This window comes from Amphibalanus amphitrite, unplaced genomic scaffold (genome assembly GCF_019059575.1).
Source record: "Amphibalanus amphitrite isolate SeventyFive unplaced genomic scaffold, NRLGWU_Aamphi_draft 001581F_arrow, whole genome shotgun sequence".
NCBI classification, from domain to species: Eukaryota; Metazoa; Arthropoda; class Thecostraca; order Balanomorpha; family Balanidae; genus Amphibalanus; species Amphibalanus amphitrite.
Window position 1 is genome coordinate 49,860 of NW_024883074.1, and position 20,517 is coordinate 70,376.

General features: G+C 48.7%; 1 protein-coding gene across 4 annotated transcripts; it reads right to left on the reverse strand.

The window, feature by feature from the left end:
- Positions 1–1,670: 1,670 nt before the first annotated feature.
- LOC122373971 (inositol-3-phosphate synthase 1-like) lies at positions 1,671–20,288 on the reverse strand. 4 transcript variants are annotated; one of them, XM_043352441.1, is made up of 11 exons: positions 15,813–15,904; positions 15,365–15,476; positions 12,917–13,034; positions 12,082–12,243; positions 11,436–11,612; positions 10,453–11,042; positions 9,983–10,077; positions 8,740–8,773; positions 7,812–7,956; positions 5,800–5,923; positions 2,978–3,590 (listed from the first exon to the last, which is right to left on the reverse strand). In XM_043352441.1, the coding sequence occupies exons 1-11, from the start codon at positions 15,899–15,901 to the stop codon at positions 3,242–3,244; spliced, it is 1,995 nt and encodes a 664-aa protein (XP_043208376.1). In that variant the 5' UTR covers positions 15,902–15,904; the 3' UTR covers positions 2,978–3,241. The 4 variants fall into 4 exon arrangements, with proteins under 4 accessions (XP_043208377.1, XP_043208376.1, XP_043208378.1 ...); XM_043352442.1 differs by lacking the exons at positions 8,740–8,773; positions 15,813–15,904 and adding an exon at positions 16,356–16,461 and having other exon boundaries at positions 1,671–3,590; positions 9,949–10,077; XM_043352443.1 differs by lacking the exons at positions 8,740–8,773; positions 15,813–15,904 and adding an exon at positions 19,665–20,288 and having other exon boundaries at positions 9,949–10,077.
- Between the last annotated feature and the right edge of the window lie 229 nt (positions 20,289–20,517).

The window sequence follows — 20,517 nt, forward strand, 5'->3', positions numbered from 1 at the left end:
ACCGATCGCTTTGAAACTTTCAGCAATTACTAAGAGCAATAGCATGTACAAAATGTATATCTCAGAATTTTGATATCGATGACCTAAGGTCAGGTCAATTTTGCGACCTCCCATTATAAGTCAATGGGAGAAAATTCAAATGCGCCTCTTTTGGACGAAAGACATTATAAACACTCCCAAACATCGAATTACAAGTGGTTTAGACACACTGAACATGGAAATGGTGTCCGTGACCCCTGTTTATGCCCTGAGGTCATCTTAGGTCACGAATGGTATCTAACAGTTTTTCGCAAATAACTTTTGATGGAGGCATGCTAGAGCGATGAAAACGCCTTAGATGTGTTCAGATCGACGATACGGATCGACTGATATGCAGCATGACCCTTTCCGGTCAGGTCATGACCTTGACCTGAGGTCAAATTTTCAAGTTGACCTTTCAAGGTCAAGTTATAGTTCATTCGATGCGTCTTGACGAGAGGAACACGATGCCGGTAAAAGTAAGCTCGTACAAGGCTTGGGTCAAAAGTTATTGCAGAAAAACTGTGTACGAAAAAATCGGCTATTTTTGCAGTTTTTGCCCCCTGCAGGCAAAACCATTGACGTTAGGTCAAATCTGAGAGAAATACTCAGAAAGGGCGTTAATAGGGCTATCGAATGCGCTTTTCCGCGGCGCTGTAGCTCTATTGGTTCCCAAGTTATGCGTTGGCTTCTTGGAAATTGTCGACATTCGACCTGGAAATCGGCGAAATTTTGCCTTCAATGACCTCTGGTGACCTGACCTTTGACCTGACCAAAAAATTGACCGAAGTGATTACCTCATTATTTTTTACGTTCTTTCGAACGCCCCCTTCCGCGTATCGCTACGTGGCCCAGGAGCCAAGTTAGAAGGGGGGGGGTGTTCAAACACACACACCCCCAGCAGAGCGTGGAAATCCAGGACCCCCAGCCGGGCGCGGGTTAACCCAAAAAGCATTCCATTCGAAGAGTGCCACAAAGCTTTGTATCGTCACCTGAGATTACGTTAGCTTCCTAAATCAGCAACCGTTGCAAATTGCCACGTATACCTATAAGAATAGGTATTATGTATAATCCATTAGGGTTAACTACATAAGTGATAATGACAAAAGTCACATTTTGTGTCATAACAAAAAATCAATGCATCCCGGTAAATTAGTTCATCGTATCTCTCAAAAGCAGAAATTGATCCAAATCGATATGTTGAGAAATTTAGGGAACTGTATGTACATACAGTATGTATGTTTATACATATTTGTTCAGTTCCATATGTATGATCCCATCACGCTCGAGATCAAGACGCCTGAATCAGTCCCAGATCTATTATCTCCGATTCATGCACATGTTTCTTAGTCTGCGCCACGCTTTGTTGATCATATAAACATTATCTTAGATCAGTGTGCTTGCACGAAGGTAGGTACTGATATTTCAGTAGCTAATAGCCTAATACCTACCATTAATTTTGCTATGTAAAATAACCTTAGTTCAAAATAATATTATTACCAAAACAGAGTGTAAACGAAAAAAAAAACACCGATTAACACTACCTTATGCTTGGTTATAGCGCGTCATAACGTTATCCATCCCTTACAAAATACCAAGGCAGGGCTGAAGACACACGTTCTACTGGCGATTCATTGCATTATTGGGATGCATTTGTATAAACATCTGATTGATCTGTATTTGAAATAGAAATAGGTGGCACTACAAGATTACACTTGAAAGTAGCGAAACATATGTACCCCACATTCATCTTTCGTCTCTTGATTTACCAGTAATTGTCATCATATGATTCGTTTCGTATGACGTAGGTATAGGGTAAGACACGTCACTGTCTGAAATTTAAAATGTTAGCCATTTTTAGGCACTAGGCTGGTTGCACCAATTGCATCGGTCCAAACTAGGCTGGGCTCGGCACAAAATAACCCTGACAGGGCCAGTCATTCGGCACTCATTGGCCCTGATGGGTCCGGCCTCGGCACTGATTGGTCCGTACTAGGCTGATGTGAACGCTGATTGGTCGGTACTGGGCTGATGTGAACGCTGATTGGTCCGTTCTGGGCTGATGTGAACGCTGATTGGTCCAAACAGTTGGCTGATGTTACCGCCCATTGGTCCAATCAGCCGTTGAATCGTGTGCGCTAGTACAGCCCGAATGTGACTGTCGTAGCGTTGTCACTGGCACTGTTGCGACTGTTTGCTGTGTAATTGTGATATTGGTAATATTTCCGCTTCCTAGCGGTTAGAGCGCATAACGATCACTAATTACTATCTAGTTAGATGAAAAATCGACTTAGTTAGCTGCTAGATAAGGATAAGGTCATTCTAACAGGCCACTATGTCCTGGGTTTTCTGTGTGTTATTGGTCTGAGATGTCCATTACTTGTTAGCAACATGATCGCTAAGCTCTACAGGCACGAGACCATGCTATGACACAAACGAAACTGACAGTATAGCATTCGGTGCGCCATATGATAATGTTGTGAGTAGGAAGATGCGTCTTTGTGTCCCTACCAAAGCTGATATTTACAACACCGTTTTGAAAATATTGTTAACCTGTCATCAAAAGACGCTGGTGCTATGAATAATCATGGTGTAGCTTCAAGGGCTACAACTAGCTTATAGTCAGCTACCAACGTGCAACTATTTGTCAACGATTGTTCGAACGATAAAAAGATAAATGTTTTAGAAGACTATTAAGTGTGCTTGTTGCGTCGCGTGTAGATGTGCATTCACCTCTTATGTTTGCCCGCTAATACATTTTTTTTGAATTGCGTCTTTTGCCATGTAACACTTATTGAATGATCGAATGTGGCTAGTGGCTACCCATCCCGGCTCACTGAACATTCGTAAAAGCGACGGGAAACCATTCTAGTTTTAACCAGCTTTTAGTATTCATATAGAGGCAAAGTATAGGTAATATTATGTTGGAAGAGTGTTTGAAGATCAAGAGGTAGTAGCGTTTTATGTGTATTCGATGTTGTTTATTATACAGGGTGGTCCGCAGGTAAACCGATATTCTCAGTACAATTACACATCCCTAGCGACACCTATAACTACATCAGCGCCACCTATTAGCCTATAGTGGAACCTAGCACTAGTCTCACAATAACACCGGCGCAGCCCCTAAGGCTTTTCTCGGCGATCACGTGCCCAATCGGCACTGCCTCGGTTCATTTCTCGCTCAGTCACGTTCTGGTTACGTGACAAATCTACACTCCTCCATCTAGCCACGTCCATTCATGCCCTGTACATTTCCAGTACCATTCTGCACCCCTTCTGACGTCATTTGCTTCACGACTCGGTCGCCGGTCACGTGACCACCCGCCACCTCCGTGGCCACGCCACGCTGTCGCCACGCTTCACGGTAGCTCTCAGGGAGTTTAAACTCCAAGCCTATGTCACTAACTGGCTGTAGACCTACGCACGCGCGTAGAATGTTCTCGATGGCAGCACGCTGTTTGGAGAGAGCGTTTATAACGGGGGCGCCGGGGGGCACAGCCGGCGCCTTCAGTAGGTAGCCGAGAATGGACAGCACGCTGTGAAGGCCGTGGAATTCCTCCTCCGCGCCGCATCTGGGGAGTAGAGATAGTGGTGGTTACGGGCTACAGCAGATATAGCGGCGGTTATGGCAGATATAGCGGTGGTTACGGCAGATATAGCGGTGGTTACGGCAGATATAGCGGTGGTTACGGCAGATATAGTGGTGGTTACGGCAGATATAGTGGTTGTTACGGCAGATATAGTGGTGGTTACGGCAGATATAGCGGTGGTTACGGCAGATATAGTGGTGGTTACGGCAGATATAGTGGTTGTTACGGCAGATATAGTGGTGGTTACGGCAGATATAGTAGTGGTTACGGCAGATATAGTGGTGGTTACGGCAGATATAGTAGTGGTTACGGCAGAAATACAAATAAAGCGACACTCATTGGTATTTAACTGACTTATCACGCGCATTGGACGCACGAATCAACTCAACTGATCACCTCACTGACTAGCTGATCTGACATTCTGAATTGACATTCTGAAATGACATCTTGAACTAGCATGCTGATCTGACACCTTGAAATGATTTTCTGAACTGACATCTTGAACTGACATGCTGAGCTGACATCTTGAATTGAACTGAACTCGTGAACTTCTGATTCCTGAACTGACATCCTGACAGGCGCGGATCCAGGGGGGGGGCGACAGGGGCGGCCGCCCCCCCCCCCCCCCCCGACATCCGAAAAAGGCGCCCATAGCCCGCGGCAGAGAGGGCGCCCCGAGCAAAACAGAGGCGACACAGCAAAGGTTGAGCAGAAATAGGGCGCCTCCAGCAGAAGTTGGGCTCACCAAGCAGGAGAGCGACGCCCAATTGCCCATTCCCAGCAGATCAGAGTCGCCCCAGAAGCAGATTGGCGCCCCCAGCAGAAGAGGGGCGTCTTATTACAAGAATAAAAAGATACCTTCTGTTCAAGAGGGGCACTCCTGGCAGGAGAGGTGTCCCCCTGAAGAGGAGCGACGCCCCAGCAAAAGTAGAGGCGCCCCCATTCCAAGAAGAAGAGGGGCGCCCTAACCGCAGATAGGCGCCCCAACAAAGAAAAAGAGAAGCCCCATAATAAAAAATGGGTGCCACTGGCAGAAAAGGGGCGCCCCCGGCAGCGGAGGGGGCCCAGCAGGAGAAAGGAGCCTCCAGCAGGAGACGGGAGCCCCAGCAGAAGAGAGGAGCCCCCTGCAGGAGAAGGGCGCCCTCAGCAGAAGAGGGGCGCCCCAGCAGAAGAGAGGCGCCACAGCAAAAGTTGATCAGAGATGGGGAGCCTTCAGCAGAGGTTGGGCTCGCCAAGCAGGATAGGGGTGCCCCATTGACAATATCCGGCAAAAGACAGACGCCCCAGCAGCAGATGGGCGCCCCAGCAGACAGCAGCAGATGGGCGCCCCCGGTAGAAGAGGGGCGCCTCATTACAAGAAGAAAAGGAGTATATTCTGCACAAGAGGGGCGCCCCTGAGGCAGCGGAAGGGCAACCCCAGCAGAGGGGCTGTGCCCCAGTAAAAGGAGAATGGTGCCCCGCTCCGAGCAGAAGAGGGGCGCCCAAGCAAAAAGAGGAGCCCCATAAGAAGAAAAGGGATGCCTCTGGCAGGAGAGAGACGTCCCCCGCAGTGGAACGGCGCCCCCAGAAGAGGCGTCTCTAGCAAAAGATAAGTGCTCCTGCAGGAGAGGGGCACCCCAGCAAAAGTTGGGCAGAAATGGGGCGCCCCCAGCAGAATTTGGGGTCGCCGAACAGGAAAGGGCCGCCCCATTCACAGTAGAAAAAGGGACTCCCCAGCAGCAAAGGCGTGCCCTAACAGAAAAGGTGCACTCCCAGTAGAAGCGGGACGCATCAAGAAGAAGAGGGACACTTCTAGAAAAAAAATGGGCGTCCCAGATAAGTGGGCCGCCTACAGCAAATTGGTCGTTCTTAGAAGAAATGAGGCGACTTCAGCAAAGTGAGCCTCCCCATGACGGATTGGGCGATCCAAGCAGAGGTTGGGCGCAAATATCTTTAAAACGGCGGCGCTGCGCGCAGCCGTCTTAAAGATATTTGCGAAAAACCTAGGGGGACGTGACAACGCACGGCCGGGTTTTAAACTCTCGATTTTGACGACGGTTTGGCGCCCCCGGATTGCCAGGTCGCCCCTATTTCAACTTGCCGCCCCCCCTCCCGAAAATTCCTGGATCCGCCCCTGCATCCTGAGGTGTCTACTACCGATTCCTGAACTGACATTCTGAGACGTCTGACTACAGATTCCTGAACTTCTCACCTGAATTGGACCCTCTGGAACAGCTCGGTAAGGATGACCAGATCCAGTATCAGTGGTGCAGCCAGCAGGGAGTCTTCACACGTGTTGTGGAGCACCATGGTGTTGTGTCCGCCGCACATAATCTCTGGGGAGGAGGGATAAAAAGAAGTATGTCAGAGGGAGGGAGCAGGCGGGTAAGAGACTAGAGATGTCAATCGGATACCAACTTTTTGGTATACCGATACCAAACCGATACCAACTTGGTATTTGGTATTTCAATCCTAATGTGTTTGGTATTTTGTTGGTATCATGAACCCTCGCTAATGTTTAAAAGGCTACGAAATCGGTAAAAAGTTGGTATTTTCCTCATGTTCCCAAGTTGGTTTGGTTTCGGTATTTCTCCACGGTTTTGGTTGGTAGGTATTTGGTTTGGTATCGGTATTCCGATTTTCCGTAATTGACATCACTATAAGAGAGTAACTCCCCTAACCGCTATGTCTGTAATGTGATCATTTTTAACGTGTCACTGTCATGCGACCATAGGTGGCAGTTTGTGCCGGACTGAGGATGCCCCACCTATCCCAATGTCAATTGCCACGCCGGCTTGGCTTTGTGGCCCCAACAGACATCGGAGGTTAAATTAGCCGTGAGGGGCGGATTTGCTGCGCCCGAGCACCTCCAGCTGGGCACAAACTTCTCATGTATAAACGAGTTTAAAATATCTTTATAAAAAAGAAAGCTTAACCCGGCAGGCGGTGGGCCTACCAGCCACCTTCCGCGCGGTGGGGGGGGGGGCACTTTTTTGCCCCCCCCCCCGTATCTCCGAAACTACTGGACGGATCCGGAAAATTCAAACGGCGTTCGATAGCGCTGTCACATTTGTTGAAGGAAACCAAATTTCATTGACCTCGGGGTCACCGATGACGTCACAGGTCAGGTCAAAGATAAAATGTTTCACCGTTCACGGGGCTTCTAGGGAAAGCGCTATAACACCGAGTAAAACGCATTTTGTCGAAAATCAGCGATAAGGCGTCAGTTGTCTAGTACATATGTTGCTATTAGAGGTCACTGGTCATACCAGGTCAGGTCACAGGTCAGGTCACCAAAGATCACCAAGGGTCACCACATGAGCCCAACTTTACTAAGGTTATGCGATGCATGTTTTATGGCCAGTTTTTCATTTTCAGCTCAATGGTGTTGGTTATAAGACCATCAGGCACGGTTTAGGTCACTTTCTGGTGGAGGTCAAGTCAAGGTCAGGTCAAAAAAGGTCAAATTTCAAAGGTTATATTTTTGCATAAAATGGGTATCGATTCGATGCAGCTCGTCACGGGGAGTCTAACGGTGGTCTTTGTTTTGCGCTACGAGGTCTAGAATTGCTAAAAATTGAGTTTGAAAATTTGACGTCATCAATTTTGAACAGTTTTTTCGCTATAACTTGGCCAAAAAAAGAGGTATCGATCTCAAATTTGGTATGCAGATAGAAGGCGGTAGGGGCTATCACATGTATTCCGTTTTTTTTAATTCAAAAAACTTTTTTGATTTTTTGGCTATTATATTCAAAAAATCTATTTTTTGATTTTTGGGGATCAAAATCCAAAAAAGTCGAAAAACCGAAATAGCAGTTTTGTAGCCCTTTCAATTTCACACCTTTTATGTTGACACATTTTTCTGTAGCTCTAAAGCTGTAGGCCTGACAGCTCTTCCCGCGAACCCTTTTTTTGGGTCGAAAATGGCAAAAATGACGTCACTCTGACGTCATTAGCGGCCAACCTATCAAAGCCTTTGGAAAAATTTTTGGTCACCATGTGCGCTAGCTGCTCCCGGGAGGGTACTGAAAGTTTGGTGACGATCGGCGCAGCGGTTCTCGAGATATATCGAAAAAACTAAAGGGGGGGGGCAAAAAAATGCCCCCCCCCCACCGCCTGGAAGGTTAATGAAGTGGCATTCAATAGACAAAATCCATAATCCACGATCCAGCGATGAGAATCGAACCCAGGACCTTTCCCTCACACCTCCCCACACCGACATACCTGACGTGTACTCGTCCATCGCGCGTTTTGAGTCGCCCACATAAGGCACATATTGAATGACAATGCAGTGATCCGGCCCCCGACCGTCGGGATACAGGATGGTATTGGAGGCGACCATGTCTTCAACGACGCCCGACTTGGAGATCTGAGGGGTGAAAAATGCAGTGATTAGAGTCTATCTACAACATAGCGCGATAAATTAAATTAGGTAAATTGAATCTGTATGCAAGAGCGCAAGGCTTTTGAACAGCATCATTTGTTATGACGCTGATGGAGTAAGTACAAACCCCAGCATGCGATGTAAGATGTAATAAGATCTAAGATGCATTGCGTGATGTTAGATGGTGTGCGAAAAAATGACACCAAATCTTTGTATTATTTGGTAATAATTATGTGCATTACTGCGTGCATACTTTGAGACAAAACCAAAATATGTGTGATGTAATTGCTATGGCTAAAAAGTTGATCTTTGAACATACTCAAAGCACGATGACTATACTGAAGACCCATAGCTCTTTTAAACCATTTGATCGTCTCTCTCCTCTAGCCCGGCATTCCCCTGACCTCTGGTAGGGTCAATGACCCCTGACCTCCGGGTCCACTCACCTCTGACCCGGTTAGCTGACCTCTAACCTTTCCACTGGCCTCTGGTAATCCCCGGAACCCTGACCTCTGCATCAGACCTCTGACCAGGTCACTGACCTCTGGCCAGGTCACTGAACTCTAGCATCTCTACTGACCTCCGACCTCCCGGGGGTCACTGACCTCTGACCTCCCGGGGGTCACTGACCTCCTTGCTCCTGAACTGCTGCGGCGCGGAGAGGGGTCACTGACCTCTGACCTCCCGGGGGTCACTGACCTCCTTGCTCCTGAACTGCTGCGGAGCGGAGAGGGGTCACTGACCTCTGAACTCCCGGAGTTCACTGACCTCCTTGCTCCTGAACTGCTGCGGCGCCGAGAGGGGTCACTGACCTCTGACCTCCCGGGGGTCACTGACCTCCGACCTCCCGGGGTTCACTGACCTCCTTGCTCCTGAACTGCTGCGGCGCGGAGAGGGGTCACTGACCTCTGACCTCCCGGGGCTACCTGACCTCCTTGCTCCTGAACTGCTGCGGCGCGGAGAGGGGTCACTGACCTCTGACCTCCCCGGGGGTCACTGACCTCTGACCTCCCGGGGTTCACTGACCTCCTTGCTCCTGAACTGCTGCGGCGCGGAGAGGGGTCACTGACCTCCGACCTCCCGGGGGTCACTGACCTCCTTGCTCCTGAACTGCTGCGGCGCGGAGAGGGGTCACTGACCTCTGACCTCCCGGGGGTCACTGACCTCCGACCTCCCGGGGGTCACTGACCTCCTTGCTCCTAAACTGCTGCGGCGCGGAGAGGGGTCACTGACCTCTGACCTCCCGGGGGTCACTGACCTCCGACCTTCCGGGGGTCACTGACCTCCTTGCTCCTGAACTGCTGCGGCGCCGAGAGGGGTCACTGACCTCTGACCTCCCGGGGGTCACTGACCTCCTTGCTCCTGAACTGCCGCGGCGCCGAGAGGGGTCACTGACCTCCGACCTCCCGGGGTTCACTGACCTCCTTGCTCCTGAACTGCTGCGGCGCCGAGAGGGGTCACTGACCTCTGACCTCCCGGGGTTCACTGACCTCTGACCTTCCGGGGGTCACTGACCTCCTTGCTCCTAAACTGCTGCGGCGCGGAGAGGGGTCACTGACCTCTGACCTCCCGGGGTTCACTGACCTCCTTGCTCCTGAACTGCTGCGGCGCGGAGAGGGGTCACTGACCTCTGACCTCCCGGGGTTCACTGACCTCTGACCTCCCGGGGGTCACTGACCTCCTTGCTCCTAAACTGCTGCGGCGCCGAGAGGGGTCACTGACCTCTGACCTCCCGGGGTTCACTGACCTTGCTCCTGAACTGCTGCGGAGCGGAGAGGGGTCACTGACCTCTGACCTCCCGGGGGTCACTGACCTCTGACCTCCCGGGGGTTCACTGACCTCCTTGCTCCTGAACTGCGGCGGAGCGGAGAGGGGTCACTGACCTTTGACCTCCCGGGCTTCACTGACCTCCTTGCTCCTGAACTGCTGCGGCGCGGAGAGGGGTCACTGACCTCTGACCTCCCGGGGGTCACTGACCTCCTTGCTCCTAAACTGCTGCGGGGCGGAGAGGTTACGCCCGTCGTTATTCCCCAGGTGGTTGTAGCTGACGATGGAGACTGGCTTGATGCCAGCTGATACGAGAAAATCCACCAGAACGGACTTCACCTGGTGATGAAATGAATAGGGATAAAATTAAACATTTATTTAAACATGTTGGCGATGGCCAAACCTGAGATGAGGAATTAATAGACTAAACCGCATAATTTTCATGAAAAAACAAGCAAAACACGATTGTTTCACTTCGCCTGAGAGATACAACAAAAGTGCTTTGTAAAATAATAGAATACCTTGACACGCGCACGTCCTCCACCCGACCGTCCCCCCCCCCCCCCACACACACACTTTCCATAAAACCCACCCAAAAACCTCCTAAATTTGTCAAGCCCTTACCTAAAATCTCATCTCTCAACTCAATCAAAACCTTAAAAAAAATCTCACAGAACCTCAAAGTCTCGCCCCCACCCATTCCACGTCACCCACCTTAGTCTGTCCGGACTTGAAGTCGTCTCCGGCCAGGAAGAGCCCTCTTCGCTCTGCCATTTGTCTAAGCCCGGGTACCAGGCTGTTTTGTGGAGAACCGTTAATGAACGCACATCCTTCCAGCATGGCGGCGACACCGTACAAGGTGCTGGGCGCAAGAAGACCCCCTCCTCTGCCGCTGCTGCTGCTACTGGTGTTGTTGGTGGTGATGCCGTTGCTTGCCCCGTTGCTGCCGTTCTTCGCGTCACCATTTCCAAACCCATTGGTGATGCCACCAATAACATTATCACTGTTGCTGCCTACGCTGCTGCCTACGTTGCTGACGATGGTTTCATCGATGTCGTTAGGCACATCACCATTTTCTACGCCACCATTTACCACACCCCCGCTGACGCCTTCTCCTTTACTGATATCCCCAGCATTTGCGATGGCCTCCAGTAGCTCCTCTTCCGTATTGTTGAGACCGGCACGAATTTCAGCGAACCGTTCGGTGTTGGCAGTCCAGAGAACGATGACTCGATCGGCGCCGGAAGTGGACCGGAAGTGACGTATGTCCGCCCGGAGTTGGTCCACCTGCTGCTGAAGGGTTCCTGAGGAGGCGAACGGGGTTTATGATGTGGGGAAACAAATTATGGGCGAGACTGATTGTATGACGGTACACTGAATATAGCATGTTGGCAGAAATACTAAGTGACTGACTGCATGGCTGCCAATAGGTAATTCGTAGCAAGACGCCTACTCTCCTCCTTACACATATGAGTTTTAAAATTCACAGTTCTATATGGTGGCGTTATTATCAAAATATTTCCGTTGAACAATTGGAATGATCTAAATGCCGACAAGTAAAAAAAAAAACGAACAATTACTCACTAGCTTGTGCATCATAAGACCCATGTAACAAAATCAATCGAATGAACCACCCGTCATGTACTACACAACAAACCACCTCGCACCCCCTGTGACGTCATTTGACGGTACCGTACCCTTGATGACGTTGTCAGCCCGGTCGGCCTGATTGGCTGCGATAAACTCCGGATCATATAGCGCCGGACGGGGCCTCATTCCCGCCATGTGCGGCTTCAGTTGCTCTTGGAGAGCCGGGTCCAGCACCTGTGCTCGCTCCATAGCCTCGGAGAGTGGGGCGGACGAGATGTCCCAGCCTGGCGTGACGTCAGAGGGGGTGTTAGCGGTGACGTTATGAGGGGTATTTACAGTGAGGTGGCGAGCAAATGAATATTTCAAAAGGGTGATATTTTTTGGATAATGTCATACATAAATGTAGACAAGCTTTGGGACATAAGTGCGGAATCGTTTGCCAGTGAACTCAAAACGTCATGTTTGCAAAATTATCACAAGCAGTCAATCAAACCATTCCAGTAATAATACATTGGATTGCAGAAGAGTTTTTTCTTCCTGGCGTCACTGAACTCAAGTCATATAAAACAACATCGGTGGGTAGTTGTCTATTGAATTCTTTAAAAAAAAATGCCAGTTTCACTTTAATTTAGACAAAATCAGTCCATCTAACAGTCTCGTTCAATCCCTGTAGAGAGTACTCAGCCAACTACTTTCGAAGTTCTCAGAAGAGAACTTCCCATGTTCTCAGGAGAGAACTTTACCGGTTCTCACCGTCCAACAGCAGATCGTTGGGGTGGACCATGGGCAGCAGGCTGTTCAGGGGTGCGTGCTGCCCCCCTCCCAGGTCCACCGTGGAAGACTGCGTCAACGAACCGTAGTAGTTTGCTTTCTGTTCACCGGTTCGGGTTCTCCAGCTGAGGCCCAGACGGTTTGCTGTGTGCACAGGTGGACAAATGTGCGTGAGCAGAGTGCACAGATTTACTAGAACACGGTACACGAAGACAGGGAAAGCGGTTCTAAGAGAGCAGGCAACCGATTAGCATGGACACACAGTGTATAGATGCAAAGGTTAGCACTTTGAAAGACATGGCATTTGTAGGAATCACGGACAGTTGATCGTATGTGTCTTTGCCTGAAATGGAAAACTCCCTATATTTCTAATATAAGTAGGTACAGGTCTCGCGGGTTTTAGCGGTAGGTTTTGCACCTAGAAAATTTAGTGTACTTCAGGCTATATCTTCGTCGTCTTAAGCTTTTAAGTGTTGAAGATGCGATCGACTTGTTGGGTAACAAGCCGGCCATGATCGTGTAAAATGGCTTCATCGTAGATCGATTAGTTTCTGAGATATAACCGGAAATGTAAAAGTGCAAAACCTACCGCTTAATCTCGCGAGACCTGTACCACCGCCACAACGGAACGAACACTTAGCGCGCGGTGTTTTCGTTCGGAACTATGAATGAGATAATCCATGATAGAAAACACCATATTTTACACAGTTATGGTGCACTTTTCCTTCACCATAGCCTTAGGCTTTTAGGTCACTCGAAAACCTCTCCCGCTTGGGTTCGATTCCCACTAGCTCCGCCGTATTTTCGGCCGCCTCACCTAGCACGGCAGCGGTGACGGTGGTACCGTTGTTCCCTCCCCACCCGACCAGCATCACACCGAGTCGGGGCCGAGTTCGAGTTGTTCGGAATTCACAGTCGACAGTCACTGGTCGCACCTGGTGGAAAGGGTGGAGACGGGCGGTTAGGTCGTTTATTTATATATATTTGCATTCAGAATAGGCCGAGTGGGGTTGTCGGGGGGGGGGGGCAGGGCCTCGGCTAACATGTTAACTGGTGGGCCAAATGGCCCACCAGTGACCCGAAATGGCCCACCAGCCTCAAAGATTTGGCCCACCAGTAATTCTCTGAAAAATCGAAGTTTTCACATTTTACATCACAACATAGGTAACATTGTGATACAGACAGAGACAGAGGCCCTACTACATTGTTGCATTTAGTAAAAGTAAGAACTTGATCGTCGTTGCCCGCCTAATACCATCACCATTCCCGGTTTCTTGAGACAGCCGTAGGTTAAGCCCCGGTCACACTTCACCGGATTGAACCAAAGGACGAGAAACGGACGGCGTCCGTTGATGTCCGGGGGATGTCCGTTCGTTTCCGTTGGACGTCCGTTTCTCATCCGTTAATATCTGTTCCATGTCTGGTGGTGTCCGGTGTGCTCAAACGGACACCACCGGACATGGAACGGATATTAACGGATGACAAACGGACGTCCAACGGAAACAAACGGACATCACCGCACGCTGACAGTTCTCGTCCGTTTCTCGTCCGTTGGTCCAATCCGTTTAAGTGTGACCGAGGCTTTAAATTGTATGCAATAATCGTGAAAGACGTTTGCCTCTGTCAATTACAGATAGTGTCGGCGGCTTCCAGCCGATCGAGGTCTGCGAGAGTTCTTGCAAGCTTTCCGATCGATCGAGTGGTTACAGTCACACAAGCATCTGCCGCAGACCAGTCGGTTACAAGAAAAACTACGAATAAAGAACAGACCAGTTCAGACGGTCGGGGATAAGCCAGCGAGCGATCTCAGACGGCTCGCCGATAGACACGATATAAGCCAGAGTCAAACTAGAGGTAGTGTCGGCAACTTCCAGCCGATTGAAGCCTGCAAGCGATATTATGCGTCTTCACGAACGGTATGATGCTTGCAGTCGCACATCTGACCAGTTGGACGAATTTCGAACCGTTCACAGTCAGCGTTCCAAAAATTTCTCACTTGGGCTGAAGATGACACTCAAGAATAAGAATGGATAATTTTCCACTCTCACATTTTGGGTGGCTAGAATTTTCTACTCAGACACCCAAGAGAAATCTGAAGTTTGGGACACTGTTCACCAGAAGTGTATGTACATAACTTAGTTTTTTAAAAGAAAATATTAGGGTTGCGCAGTGCGCTTGGGCTTTTGAGTGAATTCTTTTCCATGCGACACCAATAGGCTTAATGATCATTTTCAGAGATGTTGGGGTTGCTGCTACAACCCCCTTTTGGGGTTCCTGCTACAACCCACTTTATATGTAAAGTTGCACTTGTGCTGTTCACAATTCCTCCCGATCCACCCGACAACGCCCGATCCCGCCCGACCGCTTCCGAATCTCCGACTAGTCGGCGAGCGATCCATTCAGGGCTCGCTGATTTTTAACATCCGACCGGCCGTAAGTTATCGTCCAAAGTTTTACAATCTGCGTCAATATTTTGTGCGTATATGTGCGATTTTATGTGCACCGCCGGAGTATCACCACTGAGAGGGATGTGGGTCCCTACTCTCTCGTCTCTCTCTCTCTCTCTGAAGATTTAGGGGGGGGGTCAAGCCCCGTTTTTTTTACATTTTTAATGTCATCCTGACGTTTTTTGCAGAATAAAGTGGCCGAAATCTGGGGAGAAATCGAAAATGGGGGGGGGGGGCTATGGCTACGAAGGTCAGTCCATGTCGCTGCCCAAGTGGCCCACCAGTCAAAATTCCTTAGCCGAGGCCCTGGGGGGGGGACATAGTGGAAGGCTACGTTCACCATCATTTATGGATATTATTGAAGAGGAGCCTATCTGTGTACATGCCACCCATTTTTATTCCTGCTGAAGTTAAAAAAAACGGCAAAATATGATGATACGAAAGTGAAAAAGAGGTGCAGATAAAAATACCTTATAAAGCATGTCGGACAACAGACGAAGAATGCAATTAGTTCGAATGTTTATGAGATATGGACCGGAAACGAAGTTGAAGCGTACCTAGATGATATTAGCCGTTTTCACGACGGGCTATCCGGCGAGTGCACCTAATTTGACCAAATCTGCACCTAATCTCTTTTACAGCAAATATCTTTATTTTATGAATTTATTTCAGTGTTTTAATCGATGATAATCTTCGATAATATGACAAAGCAGGGATATAAGCAATTAGTGCAGCCCTAGCTGATTGCTACTAAGAGACACACTGAACCTAATTTGACCAAATCTGCACCAAATGTCACCTTTTGTGTGACTATTTACCTTGATGACATTCCCTTCGGTCGACGTTTTCGTGGTGTGGTATTGATATTTCGCCTCTATGAACTCCGGGGTGTAGCGCACATTTTCACTCTCTACGTGAACCTCCATGACACTGAAACGAGCAAGCATTGGGTGAAAAAAACAATCCGATTTATGTAAACACAAAACAATTCACCATTAGATTGCAACAAACGGCAATGAAGTGGAGACTTATCGACAAAAAATCAGCTAGTTACTCAAACGTCGGCCACAATTGTAGGTATAGCACTTACATAATTATTGTGGACATCAAAAGCGTACTTACCTACAGTGCTACACACATGTTGCGAACCAAAACACACGAAAACGCACCCAGTGATAGACATTAACCGTCCCACACATACACCAAATAACATGCACATTCTACTTGTAAATACAAAGTTACACACCCGCAACAAATGTGCTTTACCTGTGTAGCAGCCACCACACGATCGCCGTTATCCTCAACAAACACACAACATACGCACACCTCCTCACACACACAGAGACTGAGTGCATATGGCACGCACTGAGGACCCCATCAGCGGAGTGGCATGGCACGTCCGCGACATCTGGTAACCGTATGTGAGGGGGATGTTTGTACCAAGCGGCTGCCGACCGGGAACGGGGTAGGAGGGGAGTTTTCTGGAGGAAGCGGGAGGGAGAGCGAGAGAGAGAGAGAGAGAGAGAGAGAGAGAGAGAGAGAGAGAGAGAGAGAGGAGGAAGAGAGAGAGAGAGACAGAAAAGAAGAGTAAGATGGGAAGTAGAAACAAAAGAAGAAATAGGGGGAAGAAAGGAGCGACAGTCCAATCAGCACATCCTATGAAAATTAACAAAAATCTGAATATCGCTATACAGCACACGATTCGTTTAAAAGTAAGCTTTTAAAACCAAGGAAATAAAAATAGGGATGTATGTTTCGCATCTACTCCCTCGCTACAGATGGGGTAAATTGCTGCACTACCACACCTACCTATCCACCCTTGCTGTCGTGCAAGAGCGCAGCGTCCCCACCACGGTCCACCGTGGTCCGTGACAGTCACCGCAGTCCAGACACCCGACTGAACGGACGACACATGACACCCTCTGTACCCCCCCCCCTCCCCCTCGCGTCCGGTCATGTCACCAGAGACACCCCCTCCCCTCCCCTCCCATCCCCTCCGGACGGCTCAGCAGTCAACAACTGAGTCAGACCATCGTATGTCAGGTGCCGGCTCAGCCAGTCTCCAAGTCAGTGCCCACCGAATACATCGACAGATGCGACCCAGTGTTCAGGGCCGATTCGAGATGGGCCGACCCAGGGCCGATTCGAGATGGCGCACTAGGAAGCTAGTAGGACTAGGCGACCAAGTGACACTTGAATGTAGTGACACTAAGCGATATTTTGCACCAATCGGCTAGTGGCTCAGCGCGAACCGAAATCGCATAGTGACGCTTGAAATCAAGTGTCACTAGGGCCTTAGTGCGCCAACGCGAATCGGTCCAGGGGCCGATTCGAGATGGCGCACTAGGAAGCTAGTAGGACTAGGCGGCCAAGTGACACTTGAATGTAGTGACACTGAGCGGTATTTTACACCAATCGGCTAGTGGCTCAGCGCGAACCGAAATCGCATAGTGACGCTTGAAATCAAGTGTCACTAGGGCTTTAGTGCGCCAACGCGAATCGGTCCCAGATGTTTAGGGATAGGTACCACAAGATTCGAAACATTTTTTAGGACATTCCATGGCTTTCTGGATCCGTAGTTCATCATGCCAGAGCGCCTGGCCATGCTTACTTACGATTATTATTTATAAGTGACTGAAATTTTCGTCATTATCGTGTAGGTATGTTGATTACCTACCGGGGATGCATGAAAAGGGCTTCTGCGTATTCACTAAATGTTTATTACAGTTGATTACTAGGCGCAAAAGCAAAAAGATTATCCATTTGCAAGCAAACAATTTTTCTGGCCCATGCATTGCACTCTTCAAAATTATGTCACCGTCTTTACATTAAATACATTTTTCCTATCTCTTTAAATGTTCAGTCACAGTACCTTAGTTTTGACATATGGATGGATTAGGATGGATCCACAGACATGGATCATCCTTTGATAAGGATGGATGGATGGATTAGGATCCACAGACCACATGTGGAATTTACGCCTGGACGTAACATGATGCAGCGTCCGGACGGCTCTCACTGTCTTCCCGGAAACGTCCTCCATTGCACCCCGCTCTCAGCCACGTGGCCATGGACACGGTAAACAAATGACGTCATAGCGGTAAACTAGTGACGTCATACCCCGGATGCCATGGGTCTGTTTTTGCAGATATGGGGAAGTTGAGATGTATGAAGACTGTCTCGTGTTTGTCAGAAGGGAATGTTACATGAAATAAATAGATGCGGAGATTCAACAAAAGACCAAATAAAGAGGCACGGACATGAAAACGGAAACAGAGACAGTGACGGAGACGGAGACGAAGGCGAGGCAGAGACGAAGACAGAGATAGTAGCAAACTGACAGAAGCAGATAGAGAACGAGACGAAGGCAGAGATAGAGAGAGAGAGAGAGAGAGAGAGAGAGAGAGAGAGAGAGAGAGAGGAGAGAGAGAGAGAGAGAGAGAGAGAGAGAGAGAGAGAGAGAGAGAGAGAGAGAGAGAGAGAGAGAGAGAGAGAGAGAGACAGAGACAGAGTGAGAGAGAGAGAGAGAGAGAGAGAGAGAGAGAGAGAGAGAGAGAGAGAGAGAGAGAGAGAGAGAGAGAGAGAGAGAGAGAGAGAGAGAGAGAGAGAGAGAGAGAGAGACGGAGACACACACATACGCACGGATATAAAGATAAGATGGATAGGTCAACAGGAGTTTGGATAAAGACAGAGGGATCACAACAACTGATTAACCTGCGGGTGCGGTGATACTCATACAACTTTCAGAAATGTTATATGCAGGGCTGCGGAGTCGATGGATTTTCGGCGACTCCGACTCCGACTCCGACTCCGGCTTTCAAAAAACAGCTCCGACTCCGACTCCGACTCCGGGCAGAATTGTCGACTCCGACCGACTCCAACTCCCGACTCCGACTCCGCAGACCTTGCAGGGCTGCGGAGTCGACATATTTTCGGTGACTCCGACTCCGACTCCGGCTCAGGTTTCTAAAATCGACTACGACTCCGACTCCGACTCCGGTCACAACTGTCGACTCCGACCGACTCCGACTCCGACTCCGACTCCGACTCCGCAGCCCTGGTTATATGAATAAAAGACAGCATACGTTAGTGAAATCCGGTTGCGCAAAAAAAGCACGAATAACGAATTGCGGTAATATTGACAAGGAAATTAAAACTCCACAGGCACGAGAATTTCAAAGGGCAGGAAAAAACAGTCGCCCATCCCATTCACAAGCTTGCCAACACGCATATCCAATTACGTCATAGAACGACAACGTCAGGCGATTGGTCACGTGATAGGCAAGAGCCAATCAGCGTTGGGACAAGAACGTGGCGTGGTCCTGGCGCTTGCTAAAAGAAAAAAAGAAAAATACATGGAATGAAATCTAGCACTAAAAGATGCTGGATCGCCGACTTTTAATGAAAAGTGCAAAGCGTGTTAGACTATTCAGCGAGGCGTAAAATAAACGTGAAATCAATAATGTTGGCAAAAAATGGTTTAAAATATACCTAAATGGAAAATTGAAATATTTATCCTCATAACTATAAACTTGTCATCATGTGTGAAATCTGAAATCACCAGTACGGGGTGAAGAGTTATCATAAATAAACGCTAAAGCTTGCAGAATAATTCGGGGCGGTTTGAGGTGAAAAGTGAATTATGGGGTACCTAACTACCTCAGAATTAGTAGAACTTTGGGAATGGGTGAATGAAATGGACCTAACGTAGGCGTAGGAGGCAAGTGCGATACAAGTCTGTCAATCGGCCGTGAAATGTGCAATGTGTATGTATGGTGCATAGGTATTGGGTTATGCATACCAATTGGTAGGTACCGTCTCTTAGGTCAATCTATTTTTGTTTGGGGCATTCCGTTCATGTATGAAGACGACAGACAGCGACTTGCAAACGCATACCTACTTCTTCAATTATTAGCTAAAATTCGCCTCCACGACACAAATCCCAACTAAAATAGCAGAAACGTAGGGCGAAGTGACCAAATCGAAGGCACATAGATAACGAAGCCCCATATGTGCACGTCCCATACCTGCGACACATTTGACGCCCGGCAGACAATACCGACGCACACAAGCCTCCGAAAATATCTGCAAAAACGTACAACAAACCTGGATAAATACCTGAAATCGGTTGTAATGCAGGTGCTGAAGACAAACGTCCTCTTTCGCCCTCTTCACGGGTGTCAATGTGACCGCAAGCTTGTCTACGCCCCTCCTCGCCGCGCCGGACGCAGCAGAAGCCTCAGATAGACAGCTGACTGGCGGCAAACAGCTGACTAGCGGGCGTCGTCGTCGGCTGATTGCCGGTCGGGCGTCGTCGGTTGAGCAGCAGCAACGGCCGTACGGGCTAATGTCTTTGTAGTTTGGGTGGCATTGTGAGCTTTATTGGCATGTTCATTTATTGGTTATAGTTCCTGGGGTAGCCGCCAGGGGATCGCTTGTGGAATTTAAATATACCGCCATCGGCAGTTCCGGATTCCAGGGTCTCTTCCAACAGACAGACTGGCTGTGCAACTTCATGTACCATCAGTCTGACCGGTTTTACAACCGTCGGCAGAGTGCAAGTGTCATAAACTGTCATAGCCACATAGGCATACACTAGTGACACTGCTTGAGTGTCTAGACTCCAGACAACAATGTCACTGTAATTGTCTGTTATAAACAGAAAAACAACTGTCGTATAGTTCTTATAACTGTTATGATTGATAAGCAGCAACTTGTTGCCAAACCTATTTTATTGCTTCTGACGATTTCCTCTCGGTCACATTTTAAGTCTGACACGTGCTCTTCCCACGTTCCGTTATCTGCATGTTGCCAACGTTATTTACTACCAAGCATGTCCATCATTCGAGAGATGACTTTTTCTAGAAATGAACAGAATGAACCGTAAGTTTCGGGAGTTTGAATTGAGTGTCACAATTTACACACATCATAGGGGTCGAAATACGCAACAGAACATATTGAAGTAAAAGGA

Excerpts from the sequence above, each read along its gene's own strand:
- LOC122373971 (XM_043352441.1), bottom strand. The coding sequence starts at position 15,901 with ATGCACTCAGTCTCTGTGTGTGTGAGGAGGTGTGCGTATGTTGTGTGT. Across the intron at positions 12,244-12,916 it reads CGTCACCGCTGCCGTGCTAG|CAAACCGTCTGGGCCTCAGC; the intron begins GTGAGGCGGCCG and ends CTGTGCACACAG. Across the intron at positions 7,957-8,739 it reads AGCAGTTCAGGAGCAAGGAG|ATCTCCAAGTCGGGCGTCGT; the intron begins GTCAGTGAACTC and ends TTCACCCCTCAG.